Genomic DNA, 24,560 nt, shown 5'->3' on the forward strand with positions numbered 1-24,560 from the left:
ATCTGAAATTAAGTCAGTGAGAGAGGCAGTTTCAGAATTGGCAGCTGAACTCAAAGACACCCGGAGCATTGCTGTTTCGGCTAACAAGCTTGCCTTATCTAACAAACAGAAAATAGTCCAGCTGAATACGCAGCTTACTGAACTCTCTGACCGTAATAGAAGAGCGAATTTGATTCTGGGTGGAATTTCAGAGTAAATAAATAATAAACTGCTGGAAGGAACTCTTATAGACTGGATGGGTGAGCAAGGAGTTACTCTGCAATCTCAGGACATTGAGAGGGCTCATAGACCGCAAAGGAGACAAGATGGTGGTGCCCCAAGGGAAGTCATAATTAAATTTTCAAGGGAAAAGACTCAGCAGACAGTTTTCAAGACTTTGAAAAAAAAGAAAGACCTTTCTTTTAGAGGAAGGAAAGTTTGGGTGAGGGAAGACTTCTGCCAGGAAACCATCAGAAAGAGAAGGCTAATGAGACCCTTTGGGCAAAAATTATATGACAATAAGATTAAATTCTCTTGGGGATACCCTTCCTCAATAATTATTTTTAAAGACAAAAAAAGGTTGGTTGCCCGCAACCCTAAGGAAGCAAGAGATCTCCTTACTCACCTGGGCATCGCCACAGACGACCTGAGAGACCCGAGAGAGGAAGAAGAAGAAGAAACAGTGGATCTCGAAGTGGACCCGCGAGAAGGAAGCTCAAGTAGACAAGAGAAAAGGCCAAGAATGGACTACTAAAGGGAAGTATAAAACAATTTGAGCTAACTTTAGGTAGAAGCTAGAAGGGGAGGGTCGGGGTGCGTACTCCCTGGAAGGTGGAAGACAGGATGATTGCCTCATCCAGAAAGTTGTCTGTGCCACAGGGGAAGGGAATGGGGGGTGGGTTTTTAGTAAGAATTAAAGTAAAATACCCTCAGCCAGTAGGGCCCAAGTTTGTTACAAATAAAGAGAATGGATAGATCTTTAAGAGTGCTTTCACTGAATGTGAATGGCCTAACATCAAATCTTAAGAGATTCAGAGTAATTAAAATGGCTAAAGAACAAAGAATTGATCTGTTGTGCCTACAGGAAACTCACAAAAAAATAAATGATAGAAAACCATTGATAAAAGATTTGAGGTGGCAGGTTTTAGCAGAAGCAAGGGGGTCTTCCAAAGCCAGAGGGGTAGCTACATTGATTCGTAAGGATACTAAGGTGGAGGACATTGAAAAATTAGTAGATAAGGAAGGTAGATACCTGTTAGTTAAGTTTAAGCTGGAAGCCATAAAAATCACTATAGTAAATGTTTATGCACCAAATAAAAGACAAAGGAAATTCTTGGTTTTTAAGAAGATACAACAGTTTTCAGAGGGCGAACTAATTGTAGTGGGTGATTTAAATACGGACATAACCAAGAACAATAGTATTAAGCTAAGAGATTGGGGCTTGAAGGACGCTCATGCGTTTACCGACACGAGACCCAGCCCGACACACATTTCTAGTAGACATAAAACAGTATCCCACTTAGATTATATAATTTTGGAAAAAAATAATAATATGGCGGTTAAAGAGATCAAGACCCATCCAATTTTGATTTCTGACCATGCCCCTTTAAGTATAGAATTAGAACTAAATCTTCCCTCGACAAACAGACCTTGGAGGTATAACAACCTGGTAATGGCAAAAGAAGAGGATAGGGAATACTTAATGACACAGTTAAAATTATATTTTAAGGAAAATAGAGGCACTGTGTCAACTAATATATTATGGGACGCTGCTAAAGCGGTAATAAGGGGCCATTTGGTTAGGAAAGGAAAAGACATAAAAAGGGAATGGTATAAAAAAAGGCAAACAAAACTTAATGAATTGGAGGAGTTACAAAAAGAAATAATGGGAAAGTGTAATCCTAGTTTACAGATTAGAATTAAAGAGATTCAAAAACCGTTGGAAGCCCTAGATATGGCAACAATGTGGAAAAAGGAAATAATGGTTAGGAACGATTTCCAGAGGAATAGTATTAATTCCTTTTCTCCATTTTAACCTGTCTGCTCAGGAATTTCATCGAATGCCCACGAGTTCTTGTATTGTGAGAAAGGGAGAAAAGTACTTCTTTCTCTACTTTCTCCATCCCATGCATTATCTTGTAAACCTCTATCATGTCACCCCACAGTCGACGTTTCTCCAAACTAAAGAGTCCCAAGCGTTTCAACCTTTCTTCATAGGGAAAGTACTCCAGCCCTTTAATCATTCTAGTTGCCCTTCTCTGGACTTTCTCCAATGCTATAATATCCTTTTTGAGGTGCGGCAACCAGAACTGCACACAGTACTCCAAATGAGACCGCACCATCGATTTATACAGGGGCATTATGATACTGGCTGATTTGTTTTCAATTCCCTTCCTAATAATTCCCAGCATGGCGTTGGCCTTTTTTATTGCAAACGCACACTGTCTTGACATTTTCAGTGAGTTATCTACCACGACCCCAAGATCTCTCTCTTGGTCAGTCTCTGCCAGTTCACACCCCATCAACTTGTATTTGTAGCTGGGATTCTTGGCCCCAATGTGCATTACTTTGCACTTGGCCACATTGAACCGCACGTTGACGCCCACTCACCCAGCCTCAACAGATCCCTTTGGAGTTCCTCACAATCCTCTCTGGTTCTCACCACCCTGAACAATTTAGTGTCATCCGCAAACTTGGCCACTTCACTGCTCACTCCCAACTCTAAATCATTTATGAACAAGTTAAAGAGCATGGGACCCAGTACCGAGCCCTGCGGCACCCCACTGCTTACCGTCCTCCACTGCGAAGTCTGCCCATTTATACTCACTCTCTGCTTCCTATTACTCAGCCAGTTTTTGATCCACAAGAGGACCTGTCCTTTTACTCCATGACTCTCAAGCTTTCTAAGGAGCCTTTGATGAGGAACTTTATCAAAAGCTTTCTGGAAGTCAAGGTAAACAACATCTATTGGGTCTCCTTTGTCCACATGTTTGTTCACCCCCTCAAAGAAATGTAACAGGTTAGTGAGGCAAGATCTTCCCTCGCAGAACCCATGCTGAGTCTTCCTCAATAACCCGTGTTCATCAATGTGCCTACTCATTCTGTCCTTGATAATGGTTTCTACCAACTTCCCCGGTATTGAAGTCAGACTGACTGGCCTGTAATTTCCTGGGTCTCCTCTGGAACCTTTTTTAAAGATGGGGGTGACATTTGCTACCTTCCAGTCCTCAGGAATGGAGGCAGATTTCAATGAAAGATTACAGATTTTTGTTAGAAGACCCACAAGTTCAACTTTGAGTTCTTTCAGAACTCTCGGATGTATGCCATCCGGACCCAGTGACTTATTAGTTTTTAATTTGTCTATCAGTTGTAGGACCTCCTCTTTTGTCACCTCAATCTGACTCAGGTCTTTCAATACCCCTTCCAAAATTAGTGGTTCTGGGGTGGGCAAAAAGTTCTCATCTTCCACAGTGAAGATGGAGGCAAAAAATTCATTTAGCTTCTCAGCCATTTCCCTATCCTCCTTCAGTAATCCTTTTACCCCATGGTCATCCAAGGGCCCCACTGCCTCCCTGGCTGGTTTCCTACTTCTAATATATTTGAAGAAAGTTTTATTGTTGGTCTTTATGTTTTTTGCAATATGCTCCTCATAGTCCCTTTTTGCCTGCCTGATCACAGTCTTGCATTTGATTTGCCACAGCCTGTGTTCCCTTTTACTAATCTCACTTGGACTGGTTTTCCACCGCTTAAAGGAGTCCTTCTTACCTTTTACAGCTTCCATTACTTTGTTTGTTAACCACGCAGGCCTTTTCTTATGCCTGTTTGTGCCTTTCCTAACTTGTGGTATGTATTTTATCTGAGCTTCTAGGATTATAGTTTTAAATAGCATCCAAGCTTCCCCAAGGGTTTTGACCGTACGTACCTTTCCTTTCAGTTTCCTCCTCACATGCCTCCTCATCTCAGTGTATTTACCCCTTTTAAAGTTAAACGTGGTTGTGGCGGTCTTTTTGGACAACTCCCTATTTATACAAACGGTGAGATCAATAAGATTATGGTCACTGCTCCCAAGCGGCGCAATCACTTTTACATCTCTCACCAAGTCTTGGGCATTACTTAGGACCAAATCCAGGATCGCCCCACCCCTGGTAGGTTCTGAGACCATCTGCTCCATAGCACAGTCATTGAGAGCATCAAGAAACTCAATCTCTTTCTCTCGACCAGAACACATATTGACCCAATCAATCTGCGGGTAGTTAAAATCACCTATTACGACATAGTTTTTACATTTAGCTGCTATCTTTAAGCCTTCCATCATATTATAATCGTCCTCTCTCTTTTGATTTGGAGGGCGATAAACTCCCATAGTTAAATTTCCTTTTGGGCCCTCTATTTCAACCCAAAGCATTTCTAAAAGTGAATCTAATTCTCTGACATCAGTCTTACTGGACCGTATATCCTCTCTGACATAGAGCCACCCCACCTATAACCCTTCCCTCCCTATCCTTCCAATACAGCTTATATCCAGGAATCACCGTGTCCCATTGATTCTCCTCATTCCACCAAGTTTCTGAAATTCCCACAATGTCTATGTTTTCTCCCAACACTAAACATTCCAATTCACCAATTTTACTTCAAACACTTCTAGCATTTGCATACAAACATCTATAATTTCCCAGGCGAGCTAGGCCCGCCACCTTCCTCCTGCCACCTCGAGACTCTGGCAGACAGTCCATATTGTTTGTCACCTTCACAGTGGACAACTCTGGTCCGTTACCCGGTAGAAAAATAGCAGCTAACCCTTCATCTCTTTGAGACGAGTCCTCCCGAACCAGAGACATTTCATCTCCTGTCGGCTTTCCCCCAAGATTTAGTTTAAAAACTGCTCTGCCACCTTTTTGATTTTAAGCGCCAGCAGCCTGGTTCCATCCGGGGACAAGTGGAGACCGTCTCTTTTGTACAGCTCCCGCTTGTTCCAGAAAGCATCCCAGTGCCTAACAAACTTAAACCCTTCCCCCTTACACCATCGTCTCATCCACACATTAATCCACACAGAAAGCCTCACTGGGAGCTGAGATTACACTCCAAGAGATAAAGGAAGTAATAAAAGCGCTCAAAAAAGGTAAATCACCAGGGCTGGATGGCTTTACTTCTGACTTTTATAAAGAAATGGTAGAAATTATAGCACCCGAATTGCAGGTAGTTTTTAACGAAGTCTTGGAAGGAAAGAAAGCCCCGGACTCATGGAAGGAAACAGAAATAATTTTGATATTAAAGCCCCAGAAAGACCCGGAAGAAGTAGGTTCGTATAGGCCCATTAGTTTACTAAATCAAGATTATAAGATCTTTGCTAAGGTTTTAGCAAATAGACTTAAGAGAGTTATCCCGTCAATTATAAAAGGGGATCAATACGGTTTCATTGATGGTAGATCTATTGCTAATCCCATTAGAAATATCTTAAATGTACTGCACCATGGCCAAAAGAAAAAAATAGCTCTGTTAAAGTTGGATGTTTACAAAGCCTTTGATACTCTCTCACATGAATTCTTGTGGCAAATATTAAAGAAGATAGGTTTAGAGGAACGGTGCTTACACGCCATACAGGAAATATACAACGGTGGTAAGGCAAAAGTTAGAGTCAACACTGACCACTCAGAAGCGTTTCCAATTCAAGGGGGGGTAAGACAAGGCTGTCCACTATCCCCGCTCATATTTATAATAACTATAGAACAATTAGCAGAGTGAATTAGGAATGCGGGGAGAATAGAGGGGTATAAATCAGGTAATGAAGAAATGAAAATTAATTTATTTGCGGATGATATCATAGTAATTATGTCTAACCCCAAAGACGGAGTTAAAGAGATTAAGATAATTTTAGATGATTTTGAAAAGGGCTAGGAGTGAATATGGCAAAATCAGAAATTTTATACCTTAATGTTAATAGAGAGGAAAAACAGGAAATAAATAGGATTACGAATATAGGAATGGGGGCCAAGAGACTTAAATACCTAGGGATAGTCCTGCAAAAAAATATGGACAAAATGACAAATGAGAACTATGGTAAAATATGGAAGAAAATAGAGAGAGATATGAATAAATGGAATCATAAAATACTAGGGATATCAACTAGAATAAGATCCCTTAAAATGTTCTTGATACCAAAGTTAATGTATTTATTCCAAACGTTGCCCTTAGGTTTGAGGAAAAATCAAATTGAACAATGGAATAAAGCAATTAAAGTGTGGATTTTTAATAATAAAAACTGTAGGTTTCATAAGAGAATTCTATACAACCATAAATCAGAATTAGGTTGGGGAATCCCAGTTTTAAGTAAATATTATGAGGCCTTCCAACTAAGAGCGTTACTAGAACTGAGTGAGGATAAGGTACAGAAGTGGATTAATTTCGAGAATGCAGTTAACAGTGGTATTGGAAGATTTGGTATTTTCTCCACAGTGTCGACAAAAGATCTAAAATTAGCCATAGGGCCCAGAAGAGCATCATTAGAAACCTGGATGAAATGGTACCCACAGTGGCTAGGAAAGGTTTTAAGATGGACCCCCCTAGAAGCTATTGTTAAGGAGGTGCATGCTATAAAATGGTGGGAAAGGCTTAAAAACAAAGGCTATTATAGAATGGGCGATATGTTTAGGGGTGGTAAACTAAAACCTTTACAGGAAATTACAGAAGATTTAGATAATCAATACTGGTTAAACATAGCAGGCTTACATAAGATAGTTAAGAAGATCAGTGAAAAGGGAGAGCTTTGGTTAGACGCTCCAATGGAAGAGATATATAAAGTAATGGCCAAACAAAGGAAGTGTCTAGTAGGGTTACTATACAGAAAAATGATTTCAAATAAAGATAAAATAATACTACATTTACAAAAGATTTGGAGTCATGAAGGTCAGTTAACAGAGAGGTTGGCTGGGAAAATCTTGGAAGGACTAGAAGGGATTAAAGTAATCAAATTTAAAGAACTGGAATATAAATTTTTCACAAAATGGTACAAAACACCCGCACAAATAGCCAATATATTCCTAGGAATGAGTTCCAAGTGCTGGCATTGCAAACAATTTAAGGGTTGGTTTGCACATATGTGGTGGGAGTGTGAAGAGGTTAAACCCTTCTGGGGGGAAATTATTGAATTTATTAGAAAAGTCTCCAATGTACCATTAACCATTGGCTTTAATATGATGTTGTTAGGCACAACAGGAAGTCCGGCACTAAGTAGACCCACTCAAAACCTTGTCAAGGCAATGATACTAGCGGGGAAGGCGGTCATCACTTTGGGGTGGAAAGATAAAAGTAAATGGTCAATAGAAATCTGGCACAACTATTTGTTTGATTACATACAGTCTGACATCGTGGCAACAATAAACAAGGATTCCACGTGGGAAGATAAAGCCAAGGAAATCGAGACCAGATGGAACCCTTATTTAGAATGGATCTCAGGAGAAACAAGGAAGGACATTCAGTGGAAGATCAAGACTTTGTGCCCTTGGCTGAGGGGGAAAGACTAAGAGAAGATGGGGAGGGTTGGGGGGGGGGGGTGAAGGGTTATTTGTAATTCCAACATTCATGCATTGTAATGGTCAATTTTACAAGAGCCAATAAAACATAAAAATATTTATATAAAAAAAAAGAAGAGACAAACGAAGTGCGAAGCTCTGGGCGGGGCTGGGGCTTATATAGCCCCGACGCCGCGCCCAGAGAACAGTCCCGGATGTGCCGGGCTGACGTTCTGCCACTCCCTCCTTCCGAGGGGGCAAAGACGGCCCCCAGCCTGAACGCCGGCGATGCCGGCTTGGCAGGGAAGGGGCCGGGCCTAGTGTCTACTTTTTTTCCTGTTTGGTTGTATAGCTAAATTGGAAATCACCACTAGCTATTTACTAGATGAGAAGCTTGACAAGAATCTCTCCTGAAACAATTTAACTCATCCATTCACTCCTACATTTTAAGTACAGAATGAAACAGGGCTGCTTCAGTTCCCAGCATCTTCCTGACTATTTCTGTGCATCAAAATATAAACATGATCCTATTTTTAATCACTACAAAAACAACATAAAAATAAGTGATGGTGATTGTTTTCCTTGTATTCCCGTGATTGAATAAAGGGACATGGAATTTAGTTATGAATGATTGTGGCAGGAGAATGCACAACTCATGTACAAGTCATGTTAATTTTCTGATATGTGAAACAGGATATAGAAGTAAAAAGAATTGTGAAAGATTTATGTGGTTTGTAATATGTTCTTAAAAAATTGTAACTTCAGATTTTTACTATACACATTTCAGACTTGAAAGCATTAATGAAACCAACGTTTGACAATGCATAATGAAGTTTTCAAAGTGCAGTGCAGATGCATTACTCTTACCAGTACAGTTTGCTCCTTGCTGAAGGCAGAAACAAAAAAGACTTAATCCAATTTACAAAGTGAAAAACAACACTGGATGCACTTTTTGTCAGGGGGGGGGGGAGGTCTCCAGCTGGTTCTCATCTATGTGCCATGACTCTTCATTTAGTTTACATTATTAAACTCAAAAACGTTGCTTTCATCTTAACTGTTACAGTATGCCAGAGAGTAGATTCTATCTTGTAGCATCCTTGATAGAGTTACAGAATTTGGCAAAACACAATGCCTCAAACCGGTCATGACCATATGGGTAGTAAATGTATTCAACATTTTTTCATTGGCGCCTACATCATTATGTGTTGTCACTAATGGTTTCTCGGGTTTTTCAGTAAACTCTTAGCGTATACTGTAACTGCTGAGATTAAATCCTGCATATAGCTGTATTTCACCAAATCCTTTTATGGAGCTGTATAAATATATATAGCTGTATTTCACCAAATCCTTTTTTGGGTTATTGTTCATGTTAATGACCTAACATCTGAAGAAGAAAAAATACAGAGACATTTTTAAAAAGAGATTCATTATTATCAGGAAGATATTACTCAAATTTAAAAACCAAGAGAACTGTTAAAAGAAGAAAATCTGTCATGGCAGCATCTTTAATCAAAAGGTCCTTTAGGGATTACAGAGCAGAAATAAGCAGCATACCTGTTCTGTCTTCATTTTGTGAATCACACTTCCTACGCAATTCTGGGATAGTCTTGAGAGAAGTTACAGAATACTGTAAAACAATAAAGAAACTGAATTTGTTCAACAGCCTAAATGGCATAAAATTTGACCATATGACCAGTAAAAAATATGATTGTTTTAATAAGCCACTATATTTTCCAGCTCTTTGCTAAAGGCTTAGAATAGATTTATTGTGCTAGTTACTAGTCCTCAACCCCGGTGTTATACAACAGTGTCATGTAAGGTCATTTGAATTCTACTTTGATGGGATGCAGTGAACAAAGCATCCTATTCCTGCTTCAAGCCCACATCATAAACTGAGACCGGAAGAACTTTGCACTGGTGACAGTTCAGAATACAAGTTTCTCTTGTTGGGAGGCAAAGCTTGCTGAAGATATCCTGTAGCAGCTTCTGTGCTAGGCACTTTATCACATCCCAACTTGTCCACCTTTTTTTAAACACCTGTGGCTTCATCTATTAGAAACAGCTCTGCTACTGAAACACAACTACACAAGGACAACTGAACAAATATCTATAGCGGGTTTCAGGAACAAAGAGCAAAAGGTAATCAATGGCTCTCTTTAATTGTCTAATCCACTGTGAACAAGGCAAAATTTGCTTAAGATAGTACACGTATTTGCTTAAGGTAAAGCACTGTTTCAAGTATATGCATCATAAGAATTAAATGGTGCACCAATCTAATGATTATAAAATGAGCATCAGTATTCAGAGTTTATAGCAGAACAAATCTGAGTCATGGGTGCAACCATTCTGCAAAGCACTATAGAATTCTCTACTTCCAGAATCTGCAGCATTACTTTAAATGAGTCACATTTAAAATATTGAAATGCGTTACAGAAATATTGCTCACCTGTTCAGTGTGTTATATATTTTGATGCCTGTTTCTGTAAAATATGGCTAGGTTTACAGATGGCAAGAATCAGCTTTCTATCTATATGTAAAAACATTCTCTGGAATGCTAGGATCTAATAGAAATTATTTCATATAAACAGACTCAAGAAAATAAGCCAACTTCCCAAGGAGCAAGTGTTATTCAAACAAATATGTCTTACTATTTTGCTACAAGGGGCACACCTGATGTTAATCTGTGAGCCATTTCTTGGATTCACTTTTAAAAGCAATGTCATATATTAGCAGCTACCATCATAAACTTGTGGAATGCCTTCATTCATCCATGCGATCCAATATTGTAAAGAGAATTTTCCCACAAATAAAAATCTGTAGGTTATTTACTACTGACCTCTCTCATAACTGAATGCTATACAGCACAAAGCATTTCATTCATGCCAACACTTACCTAAGTTTCACAGATACACATTATATCTTTGGTGCTAAAGAATTTTTTGCACATTTAGTATCATAAAGACAAAAATATTAAAGATAATGACTTAATGTAATATCTAAATATTACATGAATGCAACATGTTTGAAATTGGTGTATTTTTCAGCCATAGCAGACTTTGGTAAATTGAAAACTTACATACATACAAAACTACAGCAACTTCTCACATTATATGAAACCTGGGATACAAAATTTCATTATATTATATCATTATACTATATCATAGATCATAATTCTCTTGTGGTGGTGGACAAATGGAGTGCTGCCATTGGGTGATATGTGATTCAACAAATAATTGGCCCATCAGAGCTCACCCAGAGTCTCTGGTCTTCCATTGGCTTACTTCCTTTTCCTCACTTACTTCAGACCCAGGAATGTTGAACAAATTGCACAAAGCAATCTTAACTCAGACACAGACACATCTTCAACTCTCCTCTGTGGTCTCTCTGTTAACTGGCCTCAGAAAGGGCTGCTGTTCTGCTGCGGCCTCACAAAAGGTATCACAGTTGCCACAAGCAACAGTCCTCTGCTGCCCCATCAATGGCCCATACAGATGGCCGCCCAGCATACACAGTCTCCAAAGTTCACCAAAATAGCAAGGGAGCCGCCACCACCATAATGTGACTAGGCAGCAAGGCCTGGCCCCACCAGGAGTGTTTCCTCAGAGGCCACAGCTGCTGCCTGAGAAGTGTTAGCCAGAGGCTGTTGCTAGGCAACCAAGGCTGCTTTTGTCAGTAAAGGGAGATGTCTCAGGTGAATAAAATGACATAGAGTCCACCCTCCAAAGTAGTTATTTTCTCCATGACAGGGAAAGAGATTTGTTGACTGGAGTTCAGTTGTGATCCCAGGAGGCTCCCAGCACAATTGTTTAGTATAATTCGGTCATTAACAGAATTGCCGCAGGGCAAACAAAATAATAGAGAATTGGAAATAGGCTGTGAGGCTTTTGCGAGCTTTTTCGCAGATAAGGTCTCGTCGCTCCAACACGACCTACCCGCTATAATTAATACAGTAGATGAACTTGGGGCACCGAGCACGTCTTCTGGTTCAATTCTGGACTCCTTCGGCCCACTCAGTCTGGAGGAAGTCGACAGGATCCTTGCAGCTGTGCGCCCTACGACCTGTAGGTTAGATCCGTGCCCGTCTTGGCTTATAAAGGCTAGCCAAACGTGGCTGCGTGAACCACTACAGGACATTATCAACAGGTCCCTGATCGAAGGGATCTTTCCCACACCTCTTAAAGAGGCAGTGGTCCATCCCCTCTTTAAAAAACCATCAGCAGACCCGGCCATATTGGCGAACTATTGGCCGGTGTCAAACCTTCCCTTTCTGGGCAAGGTCATAGAGCGGGTGGTAGCGATTCAGCTGCAAGGATTCCTGGAGGACACTTCCGCACTGGTTCCATTCCAGTCCGGCTTTCGGCCAGGTCACGGGACGGACAGTTCTGGTCGCCCTCATAGATGACCTTATGCGACATCTGGACCATGGCGGTTCCGCAGTGCTGCTGTTATTAGATCTGTCAGCCGCTTTTGACACGGTTGACCATCAGCTACTGACTACCCGCCTTGCCGATGTGGGGATTCAGGGATTGGCCTTACGGTGGCTGACCTCCTTTCTCCAAGATCGGGGACAAAGGGTGGTGATAGGGGAGGAAGCATCCCAAAGGCACTCTCTTAGTTGTGGGGTGCCGCAGGGAGCGGTCCTATCCCCGATGCTATTTAATATCTATATGCGCCCCCTTGCCCAGATTGTCAGGAGGTATGGACTGGGTTGCCATCAATATGCGGATGACACCCAGCTCTATCTATTGATGGGTGGCCAGTCTGACTGTACCCTGGAAAATCTAGACCTGGCGTTACAAGCCATGGCCTCTTGGCTCAGACTGAGTCGGCTGAAATTGAATCCGATGAAGACAGAGGTTCTCTACCTGGGTCCGGGCGGTCCGGGGAGAGAGATCCAGCTGCCGGCCCTTGACGGGGTACCATTGATACCAGTCCCTAAGGTCAAGAGCTTAGGCGTGCTCCTTGAGTCCTCCCTTACAATGGAGGCTCAGGTGGCAGCCACTGTTAGATCTGCCTTTTTTCATCTTTGGCAAGCGCGGCAGCTGGCCCCTTACCTGGAGCGCAACGACTTAGCGACGGTAATCCATGCTACGGTCACCTCAAGAATAGATCACTGTAATGCTCTCTACATGGGGCTACCCTTGACGCTAACCTGGAGACTACAGCTAGTGCAGAACGCTACGGCACGGCTGCTAATGGGGCTGCCGCGACGGGAGCACATTCAGCCAATGCTGAGAGAGCTGCACTGGTTGCCTGTTGTATTCCAAGTTCGCTTCAAGGTGTTGGCATTAACCTTTAAAGCCCTCTATGGTCAGGGACCTGCCTATCTACGGGACCACCTTTCCCCACATATCCCCCAGAGAGCACTGCGATCAGGGACAAAAAATCTGTTGTCCGCCCCTGGCCCAAGAGAAGGCAGGCTATGTGTAACGAGATCCAGGGCTTTTTCAGTGGCAGCGCCAGAACTTTGGAACACCCTCCCAGAAGCTATAAGGGCGCTGCAGGATTTATCTGCGTTCTGCAGGGCCTGTAAGACCGAACTGTTTAAACAGGCTTTTGTGGTCTAACTGAAAAAGGGCTGCCACCGGACACCGGTGGGTCAGATCATAGTTAAGAAGTCAATACCACCTATACTGGATTGAAATAGCGCTATAGAATGGTTTTAAAGTTGATATGTAAATTATGGTTTTATATGTTTTATTGGATTGTTTTATAATGTTGTAAGCTGCCCTGAGTCCGCTTGCGGAGAGGGCGGGATATAAATGAAAAGTAATAAATAAATAAATAAAATAATAAATCCCTAGGCACTGCAGCACCCTCTGGGTGACTTAATGCCATCTGGCTGGCATCACTTAAACTAGGCCAGGCTGCTTGCTCCTATTCAGCAACAGCCCCCCCTATGACAGCCAGTGTGATTTAGCAGTTGCTAATTCCAGGTTGGGAAATTCTTGGATATTTGAGGGGTGCGGCCTGGAGATGGTGGGTTTATGGGGGTGTGGGTACCATGATATAGATGCCACCCTCCAAACCAGCCATTTCTGCCAGGAGAACCATTGTTGCCAATCTCCAGGTGAGGGCTGGAGATCACTCAGAATTACAACTGCTCTCCACATGGCAGAGATCAACCCTGAATATGAAGGCTGAATATGACAGGGAAAGGCAGCAAAATGCACTGCAAATGCAAGGAATGCTGCACTTCACTGTGTGACCATCATCATGCTTCCTCCACATCCTGCATAATTATTCTTCCTTCTCTCCATTTTGCACCTTTCAGGGCTTTGAGCCACCACAGACATGGGGACACACCCACACATGCAAGAGGGGGGGATGAAAAGCTGGTCTCTGTTTCAGCTGCAGGGTGGGTGGGAAGACAGCAAGGGGGGACACTCACCCAGAGCCTCTTTCTAGAGCCTGTGTTTTTTTTTCTCCACAATGGCCCTTTTTCCTAGTTTACTGATAATTAGCCAAATACAAGTCAAAATCAAATTACAGTTCACGAGACAATATGCCTCTGAATGGTTCAAAATCACTCTGGTAATCAGTTACAGAAATAACCGGGCTGATGCAAATGAAGCTGTATTAACCTGCCAATCCATGGATGTGGCGGAATATATTTTGGGTTGGCCCTCTTTATGATCTTAAACATACTCTTTATGAAATTGATTACAAGAACTCTTTCTGAAAGCAGCCATGCTCTTATGAAATGAGCACTATGCTCTGCAAACACCTTAAAAGCCTCTGTAATGCTGTAAGCCAAATAAAAACAACAACAACAATGGTTCCTCTTGGCTTTTGATTTGAGTAAGCCTGGAGCCACTTTTACTAGGGAGAAATTTTTCCTTGCAAGGCCCAGGAAATTGGAACGGAAAAGGTCATGTTGATTTAGTGTGGGCTTTGAGATTACCCGCACCTGTGAAATTTTTTGCTTGGGAATAGAAGGGAGTCACCTTGTTGCTGTCTCCCTGATTAGCTTCCAATTAGAGTTCTTTTGCCTTGAGATACAGCGGGACCATTATTGCAGGCTGGCCATGATTAGTCTATTTGACGTATTATATTTGACTTTTAATTGGCCGGCCAAGAGGGAAAGAGAAGACCTAATTGATTTTTCATTGGATTGTTAGAATTACCCCACGAGGGTCCTATAGGAATAAAAAAACTCAACTTTCTTTGTTTTGCTGCTGGAAGTTGGGAACCATGCCTGGTGTGTTGGTGTGGAACCACTCTCCTTTTGCCATTTGGACCAATTAACTATTTTTGGGACTCGTATCCTGCTGAGGGCTTTACTTTTGGATCTCTATTGGACTTTTGTTCCTTTGACTGTGTGATGAATTGTTATAGATAAGTATATTTCAAAACGTTTTTATTTTCTGGCTCACAGCTCCTAATGTTAATTATTTTGCTTATTCTTTAAAGAAACTTTTTTTTCTGTTTTAAAATAAAAAGGAGACTTTTGTCTTTTGTTTGGAGGGTTGCAACACTTTTTGCCAAAATCTTACCCATTGGCCTTGGAAATTGCCTGACTACCAAAAAGATATTGTTTTGTCTAGGGAGCTCCTTGCTACTTGCTACTTCAAAGTGCCTTGGACTTCCCTAGTATAGCCCCAGTGAGTCTGAGGCTTGACTGGGGGCCTCAGGACTTGGGAGTACTCAGTCTGGTGGCAGTACTACTCCAGGCTCTTGTTTAGGGCCTGGCCTTTGTAATTGTTTGGGCCACCATTTTAACTGTCTGTCCAACCTCGGTCACAGACGTGGAGTGGGCCGTTACAGCCTCTATATTTCTCTATGATTTTTGGTTGCAGTTATGAACTTGGCCACCAGAGTTCTACACTCTTAAGCACCTTAAACATTCATATTACTCTCAACAGCAATGTAATCACTCTCAACCATAAACTGAAAATCTGGGTCAAGATTGAAGCTGCCTCTTCAGGCAGAAAGTCCATATTTGGAATGGCAGGAAGCAAGCCCCAGTAAGACCCAGAAAGTAGGTGAAAAGTAAACGTGAACTAACTTGAGCTCTGACTGTTTATAGATGGCTGTGAAATTGTTTACAGATGGGGTGCAGTGTGACCCAGTAGATCTGATATGAGATCCAATGGAGCCTTTATAAACTGTGAATTTTTGGGCCCAAGTGGCTGATCTGCACAAGAGGCTCCCTCTGTGTCAATCATGCCAAGCTAATAGACTTAGCCTCTGAGCTGACTTCATGGTCAAGCCATGAGTTCATGGTCAAGCCATGAGTTTAACAACTCTTATTAGAGAACTCTAATATAGAATGAGATTTGGGACTTAGAGCTTAAATGGGAAAATGTAACTAATAGGGGAAGTCCCCTGTTGGGACTCACATTTTTCATTATTGTAAGTTATGTTTTATGCTTGATTGAATTCTAACTGTGTAGCTGTTTTCTGTTTTGTTTTCTATCCATATATTTTAAGCCTTCTATCTAATGTAGAAACTGAAATGTACTAAGTTTATCTAACTGCTTTGGTTTCTATCCATTTGAAGCCTTCTGTCTAAAGGAACTGTATGAGCAACTGTACTAATGCAATCTCTTGTTTTGCCTTTATAACTACATTTTCAGCCTTCTGTCTAAAAGAGAAACTTGAAGCCTAATAAACTGTTTTGCTTTGAGAAACTTGGAGTCTAATAAAGTTTATCTACAAGGTCTTAAAACTTATTAGTGAGTAGGTATTAGCCTACAGGTTGCTTTGGTAACTGCAGGTTTTGGTTTTGGGTTTGGGGGGTACAAAAGAAATCCCCCAACAAAGTTGGTGACCTGTGCATAAACAGAATTTGTTAACAATGGACCTGATTTACCACTTCCATCTCAATATTGTTTGATGGGAGGGGATTTAGTATTATTAATTTAATAATACTATTATCTCTGAGGACTTGCAAAACATGCATATTACAAACCATCTAATATTAATGTAGAACAGGAGTGGGGAACCTTTTCTCTGCCAATGGCCATTTGAATATTTATAACATCATTCGTGGGCCATACAAAATTATCAGCTTAACAAACAGAGCTCCGTCAAGTGAGAACAATTCAGGCCAGCAAAATTAATGCAAATAATTGTTTTTCTATTTGAAGTCATGTGGAGAGAGCCTAATGTGGCACACCTCCCACCCCCCGGACCCACTGCCCTAGACAAATGCCTAGGTCCAGGGCTTTTTTTGGTAGAAAAAGCCCAGCAGGAACTCATTAGCATATGAGACCACATTCCCTAATATTAGCACATTAGGTCACACACGCATTAGCATATTAGGCCACACCATCTGGGATAATCAAGTGCAAATTGAACTGGTGGTAGCTGGGTAATAAAGGAAAATAAAGACAGGGGAAGAAAGGGAAATAAAGAAAGGGGGGAAGAAAGGAAAATAAACAAAATGGCCCCATGGCCCCATCAAGCAAAGTTAAAATATCCTATGAATGTTTTCTGGAAGAATTGCCAAAGGGGGATCTCTGCAGCCCTGCACTGGGCTGTTAGCTCTTTCTTTTGCTAGGAATCCCTCCCCAGCAGAGGACAGGGCTCAATGCTGGGGCAGTGGGGGTGGGGCGGGAGACTACCAGCTGCACCACACTGCATGCTGGGCAACCCTCAGATTTGTTCCCTTGCAGATCAGATTGTAGCTGTTGTGTTGAATCAATCATCTTCAGCCACTGAGCACTTTGACACAGGATAAGTGGATGTAGTGTAGATGGCATCATCTGCCTCAAGGAGGGTTCCAGAAGAATTTCTCACCCATGTGGCTGGGCCTGTGGAGCCTGCCATGGTGCCACAGATAGGATTGTGCCCAGCACAGTGCTTTTGCTGTTTTCAATCACTGCAGGTGTCTCTTTTTTAATTTTGGTAGTGATTCAACAGGGAGATGGTGGCACATGACCATGACTGTTTCCCTGCCCCCACTCTACTCAGTTTCAACTTCCAGCCTGTTTCCTGGAGCATCTTGCCTTGGGTAGCTTTCAGAACTGGGCATGTGCCTCACTCAGAAACGTGCTATACCAGAGACAAGTCAGCCTATCTCCCCATGGGTCCAGAGAGTTGGCAACCTGATTCAACAGGTCTCTTCACGATGTGCAGTTCAGAAATGTCTGGGTTGATCCACAAATGTGTCTGTTTGGTTTTCACTGGATAACAGCAGCTCCATGACCCTCCTTGCCCTGCTTCTCCACCTTCATCTCTGTCTTCCCCTCAGGACTTCCCCTTCACACATCCAAGAAGGTAGGTTCTGATTCACGGATGCCCATGCTAGGGTAGTGGTGGTGGCTGTGGTTGGTTTTTCAGGCACTACTAGATCGACATTATGTTCAGCAGCAAATGATAGCTAGGGTTCAACAATACCTTGGAGGATGATTCACCTGCTTCCCCCCCCCGCCCTGCAGGCTGCTGTGTGTATCATGCATGGGGAATGAACTGGTAGGTGCTCAAAGGCTGTGTCTGGCTGTTGAAAGGGGGATTGTCTCTGTGGCTAATGCTCTCCCACAACACTACTGGCTATGGGGAATACACAGGCTCTATTGCCATGGGTGCAGCAGAAGCGGGGGTGTCCCAAGCAAACTAATAGATATCTGGGGCAGCCCACCTGCTGGCCATCTTGTTCCCCCTTTCACCATTTGTGCAGGTGAAATGTCACCCCAAGGACTTTCCCCCCATCCCTTCCTTCTTCCCAGGAACCCCAGCCATATTATTCAAATGCCTTTCAACTGAGCCACGCCTGGCTGCGGGATATTCCCCATGTGACCTCACATGGTTAGTGGTGATAGTAGGGCTGCAGCAGGGTGACTAATGTCTGCTGACATGCTTCTTTTGAACCTTCCCTCCTGTCCTAAGGTTAGGGGACTGGTCTGTAGTGTCAGGGCATATGTGCTCAAACCTGGTGACTTATAAGCTATGCAGTCTACATGATTGGAACCACGTAGAAAAGAGCATTTCCTGGGATGAACAGAAGTGGATGGTGGTAATGAATCTTACATATTAAGCATGAACAGCCTATCCCAATAATTAGGTCTGATAGTTCTAAATCTCAGCTCTGCATGAGATTCCACCCAGGATAGTCTGATAACTAGCTCTTCCTAAAAATCTCACTGAGTTCCACTGACCAGGAGAAAAGCAGGATATAAATATTTTAAATGAATAACTTATTTTTTTTTAAAAAAATCAAAACCTATCATCTGTTGAGAGCAGAATACTGACTAGTCATGCTGGCACTATGGCAGTATTGCTATGAGCCAACCTCTGGTGTTTAGGGTAGAGTAGTGTATGATGGGCCAAAGGTTTATTTTAATTATGTCATTTAGAGACAAGCGGGACATTCAGTAAACAGTACAATATGATTAGGGTTGTAGAACCAATCAGAAATCTACAAATAGAACTGAAGCAAAGCATAAATTTTACCATGACACATTAAATAATAAAAAATTACACAGCAGGTTTCTCATTTCAGTAAGCTAAATACAGTAGTATAGGCCACACTCTGTAATAATTTATCTAACTAACTTTGTGAATAATTTAATACAGTGCAACTCTATTGCCTATGAGCTCACTTGAATAATTCAGTATTGCACAGGTTGCAGAAAGCCAGATAAGTAGGAACCTTCCTGACCTCCTTAAGGAAGGCCATTCCATAAAGTGGAGGCTGCAACAGAGAAGGGACGTATGGACACATTTGTAGATTTTGTTCATTTTCAGGCTGGCACCTACAGAAGGCCTTGTTCAGACGAGTGAAGCTGTCATGGGTGAGATGCAGTCTTGCAGATACAACAGTCCAAGGCCATAAAGGCCTTTGTATGTGATAGCTCAGGGGTGTCGAACTTATTTGTTATAAGGGCCGGATCTGACATAAATGGGACTTTGTCAGGTTGGGCCGTGAGTTTCATAAAATGTAATGCCAGGTAGCATAAACATATACTTTATAAACGACATAGACAAACACAATTAAAAATATTTTGTTAACTTAAAATACAAACATACTTAAAACAATAACATTCTTGCTATATTTTATTTATTTAATACCCTTTGATAACTGACACCTCCTAAACCTCCCCCCCCCAAAAAGAAAAGATACCAGTTTAAAATAGAAAGGTAGAGAATAGCAGGATTTGGTAATGCAATGCAATTTTAAGAACAAAACATCAAAAAAAAAACCACAAGCACCACCACAGAAACTAAAAATATAAACTAAAAATATAAAATGCTCTGAGTCTAGGAAAATATGAAATGGCTGGGCATTGCAACCCCCATCCCCCAGGTCTAAGAGTGGCGGTAGCTCTCCAGGGTTTCAGGGGTTTGAACATATGAACATATGAAGCTGCTTTATACTGAATCAGACCCCTGGTCCATCAAAGTCAGTATTGTCTTCTCAGACTGGCAGCGGCTCTCCAGGGTCTCAAGCTGAGTTTTTTCACACCTCTTTGCCTGGACTCTTTTTTTGGAGATGCCAGGGATTGAACCTGGGACCTTCTGCTTACCAAGCAGATGCTCTACCACTGAGCCACCGTTCCTCCCCGCAGGTTGGTTTGAGATAATAATTTTGGTTGTCCTCTTCAGCACTTTTTCTGCATTGGACCCCCATATTAAGAGGGTGTGTGTGTTAAAACTAATATTTCTTTGCAAAACTGGAGCTCCTTGAATTTGTAGAATTCTTTAATTGTGGTTGGTTCCAAACCTCTGTCCCCTCTTAAAAGCTGCCTGCCTAAATGAAGAGGTGGGGGGAATAGTGGGATTCGGCAATGCAATTTAAAAAAACCATCAACAAAAAAATTCAAAGATCACAGAAAACAAAAAAATATATAAACTAAAAACATGAAATGCTCTGAGCCTAGGAAGACATGGAATGGCTGGGCACTGCAAGTTTCTCTTCTCCCTCCCCTATCTACTCAGTGTATCTGTGGTTCTCCAGGCATAATGTTTCCCTTTGACTTTGGCTGTGGGTTTCCAGGTCAGAGTACACTCAGGCATCCATTCTCAGGTCCGTTCAGCAGACAAGCTGGCTCAAAACATCAGCCATTTGCAGGGAGACAGCTGAAGCTGTTGGTTTTTGGAGTTAACATACAAAACTGGAAACTGGAAAAAGAACCGCTCCACACAATAGGACCAAACTAAATCATACAGATATTGGGGGAGGGGGGGCAGATTGTTCCATTACTTATAAAATGTTGCAAGGAAAATGCAGAATGGATTTTCCATTAAGGTCTCTGGGCACAGTCAAGACTACTCTTGGAATGGAAAATCCACTCCACATTTTCTTTGCAATTTTTTTCTGTGTTTCAAAGGAACACAGAGAAGCCAGCAATGATGAAGGCAGCCCCGTCCATTACTTCCTGAAGCTTGATCTTGTAAGGGTAAGGACAGGCAGGGGAGGTAGTGTGTGGGGGGCGGGGAAGAGAGTCATGGGTCTGTTTAAAGCTCTTGGTGGGCTAGTTCTGGTCCACGGATCATGAGTTTGACTCCTCTGTGAAGATGATGATATTGGATTTATATTCCACTCTGAATCTGAGTCTCAGAGCAGCTAACAATCTCCTTTACCTTCCTCCCCCGCAACAGACACCCAGTTATGAGGGTGGGGTTGAGAGAGCGCTCCCAGAGGCTGCACTTTCAAGGACAACTTCGGCAAAAGCTATGGGTGACCCAAGGCCATTCCAGCAGCTGCAAGTGGAGGAGTGGGGAATCAAACCTGGTTCTCCCAGATAAGAGTCCACACACTTAACCACTACACCAAACTGGCTAATACTTTAAATTGAGTCTGGTAGCTGATGGACAGCCAGTGGAGTGACTATAAAATGGGAGTAATATATGTGCTCCATCTAGCTTCTGATAATAGCTGAGTCATGGTGCTCTGCACCAACTGGAGTTTCTGAAATGACTTTGAGGGGAGACCAAAGAACAGTGCATTATAGCAGTCTAGTCTGGATGTCATCACAACATGAGATAGACCACTGTCAAATAGGAATGTTAACTGGGATATAGCTGTGAATATATATATGAGAAATGCCTTATTTTTTGGATATACTTAGGTCTCTGGATGGTATCTAGGATTTTCTGGGATACCAGTAAATTGGACACAATCCTGGAACTATTCAGGATTACCTTGGAGTATCAGGAGTCAATGTTTCAAGGCACCCAGGAGTGTTCCCCTCTTTCCCCAAATTTCTTTTTCTGAATGTGTCTTCCTGGGCTTGGTATCAACTAGCCAGGTAGATTTCTCTTGGAGTATGTTTTTGCTTGAGTTGCTTCACATCAGGTTTGCATTTTGCATGGATTCCTGAGTTTGACATGGCAGTAGGTTCTCAGGTTCAAATCTCTGTACATTGGTTTGATTATTTGATTTTACATTTGCTAGGCTTGCAACAGAAGTCATAGAATCACAGAGTTGGAAGGTACCTCCAGGGTCATCTAGACCAACCCCCTGCACAATGAAGGAAACCCACAAATACCTATCCCAAATTCACAGGATCTTCATCGCTGTCAGATGACCATCTAGCCTCTGTTTAAAAATCTCCAAGGAAGGAGAGCCTACCACCTCCTGAGGAAGCCTGTTCCACTGAGGAATCGCCCTAATGGTCAGGAAGTTCTTCCTAATGTTGAGCCGGAAACTCTTTTGATTTAATTTCAACCCATTGGTTCCTATCCTGCCTTCCAGGGTGACAGAAAACAATTCTACACCATCCTCTATATGACAGCCCTTCAAGTACTTGAAGATGGTGATCATATCACCTCTCGGCCATCTCCTCTCCAGGCTAAACTTCCCCAGCTCCTTCAACCTTTCTTCATAGGACTTGGTCTCCAGACCCCTCACCATCTTCGTGGCTCTCCTCTGGACCCATTCCAGCTTATTCAGTTTGGCTTGGATGACTCTGGAGTTGTACACTAGCAGGGCTTTTTTTGTAGAAAAAGCCCAGCAGGAACTAAAAAGCCCAGCAGGAATTCATTTGCATATTAGGTCACACACCCTGACACCAAGCCAGCCGGAACTGCGTTCCTGCTCAAAAAAAGGCTCTGTACACTGGTGTGGATTCCCAGGTTTTAGTTTAAAAATATTTCTTAAAAACATTCTCCCTTTAGGAATCAATGGAGGGTGGCTGGGGCACCTTGTTTAGGAGCCCACAAACTGGACCTCTTTGTCCAATCCCCTTGAAATTTGGGGGTTATTTAAACTCCACTGCTATTTTGGTGTCATTAGCTTTAAAAACAACCTTACGTATAGGTATCCTATACGGGATATCATAAATAGATCCCTGATGGAAGGGCAATTTCCAACACCTCTTAAGGAGGCAGTGGTCCGCCCCCTCTTAAAAAAACCAACACTGGATCCGGCCGAATTGGCACACTATCGGCCGGTCTCGAATTTACCCTTTTTGGGTAAACTCATTGAGAGGGCAGTGGCACTGCAATTACAGAGTTTCCTGGAGGATGCTTCCGTCCTTGACTCCCATCAGTCGGGCTTCCGCCCGGGTCATGGGACGGAGACAGTGCTAGTCGCCCTGGTGGATGATCTCCAGCGGCATCTGGATCGAGGCGGCTCGGCGGTACTGATGTTGTTAGACCTGTCAGCAGCGTTCGATACGGTCGACCATCGGTTGCTGACTTGCCGTCTCGCCGACGTGGGGATTCAGGGGTTGGCTTTACAATGGCTTACCTCTTTCCTCAAAGGTCGGGGACAAAGAGTGGCGATTGGGGGTGAATTGTCCCAGAGGTACCCGTTGGATTGCGGGGTTCCTCAGGGAGCAGTTCTATCCCCGATGTTGTTTAACATCTATATGCGCCCTCTTACCCAGATTGCCCGGAGATATCGGCTGGGCTGCCACCAGTACGCTGATGACACCCAGCTCTATCTACTTATGGACGGCCGGCCTGCCTGTGTCCCAGAAAACCTGGACCTGGCATTGCAGGCCGTGTCTAGATGGCTCAGGCTGAGTGGGCTGAAGCTAAATCCGACGAAGACAGAGGTCCTTTGCCTGGGTCGCCATGGTCCGGGGAGGGAGATTCCCTTACCAGCCCTCGACGGTGTGCCTCTGTCAGCGGCGCACAGGGTTAGGAGCCTGGGGGTGCTACTGGAGCCTACCCTAACTATGGAGGCCCAGATAGCAGCCACTGCCAAGTCCGCATTCTTTCATCTTAGGCGGGCAAGGCAGCTGGCCCCTTTCCTGGAGGACGGCGACCTGGCAACAGTGATCCATGCAACGGTCACCTCGAGGCTGACTACTGCAATGCCCTCTACATGGGGCTGCCCCTGTGTCGAACCCGGAAGTTGCAGCTAGTGCAGAATGCCGCTGCCCGGCTGTTGTTAGGGCTCCCTAGACGGGAGCACATTCAGCCGGGGCTTCGGGAACTGCACTGGCTGCCGATAACATACCGAGTTCGGTACAAGGTGCTGGTTATGACCTTTAAAGCCCTTTATGGTCTGGGACCTGCCTACCTTAGGGACCGTCTCTCCCCACATGTTCCCCAGAGAGTGCTGAGGTCGGGGTCTCAGAACCTCCTTGTAATCCCTGGGCCAAAGGAGGCCCGTCTGAAAGCGACCAGGGACAGGGCCTTCTCGATTGCAGCTCCCTGTTGGTGGAATCAGCTCCCGGAGGAGGTGAGGGCCCTGCGGAACCTGGAGCAGTTCCGCAGGGCCTGTAAAACAACCCTCTTCTGGTTGGCATATAATTAATTGTGATCAGAATGCCGAATACTAAATCTCAAACATCAGATTACTGAATATTGGAAATTGAAGGACTGATTTAAGGAAAATGTAGCATAGTGTATACCGATGTGAGTTTTATGTATTTTTAGGTTTTTATGTTTTTATTGTATAATTTTAATCATATTTAAACTGATTTCTGTTAGCTTTTACTGTTGTAAGCCGCCCTGAGCCCACCTCGGTGGGGTAGGGCGGGATATAAATCGAATAAAATAAATAAATAAATAAAAATTACCAGCCCTCTGGAAAGATTCCCCATAGGGAATAACAGAGCCAAAAATATCAGAATAACCCCCCCCCCCCCCCCAATACCAACTGGTATTTCTGGAAATTTACAAGACTGTTGCTGTTACTTGCAGACTGACAAAGCAGGGGATATATGAAGAATC

General features: G+C 43.0%; 1 protein-coding gene across 2 annotated transcripts in view; it reads right to left on the reverse strand.

Annotated features, from left to right (window-relative positions):
* The window catches only part of SNCAIP (synuclein alpha interacting protein), a 108,714-nt gene that overhangs the window by 81,370 nt on the left and 2,784 nt on the right, over positions 1–24,560 (reverse strand). For both annotated transcript variants that reach the window (XM_060235547.1, XM_060235546.1), the window contains exon 2: positions 9,042–9,114. In XM_060235547.1, coding sequence (XP_060091530.1) covers positions 9,042–9,114 — 73 coding nt within the window. The remainder of the gene's footprint in view (positions 1–9,041; positions 9,115–24,560) is intronic.

Source organism: Heteronotia binoei, chromosome 4 (assembly GCF_032191835.1).
Source record: "Heteronotia binoei isolate CCM8104 ecotype False Entrance Well chromosome 4, APGP_CSIRO_Hbin_v1, whole genome shotgun sequence".
NCBI classification, from domain to species: domain Eukaryota; kingdom Metazoa; phylum Chordata; class Lepidosauria; order Squamata; family Gekkonidae; genus Heteronotia; species Heteronotia binoei.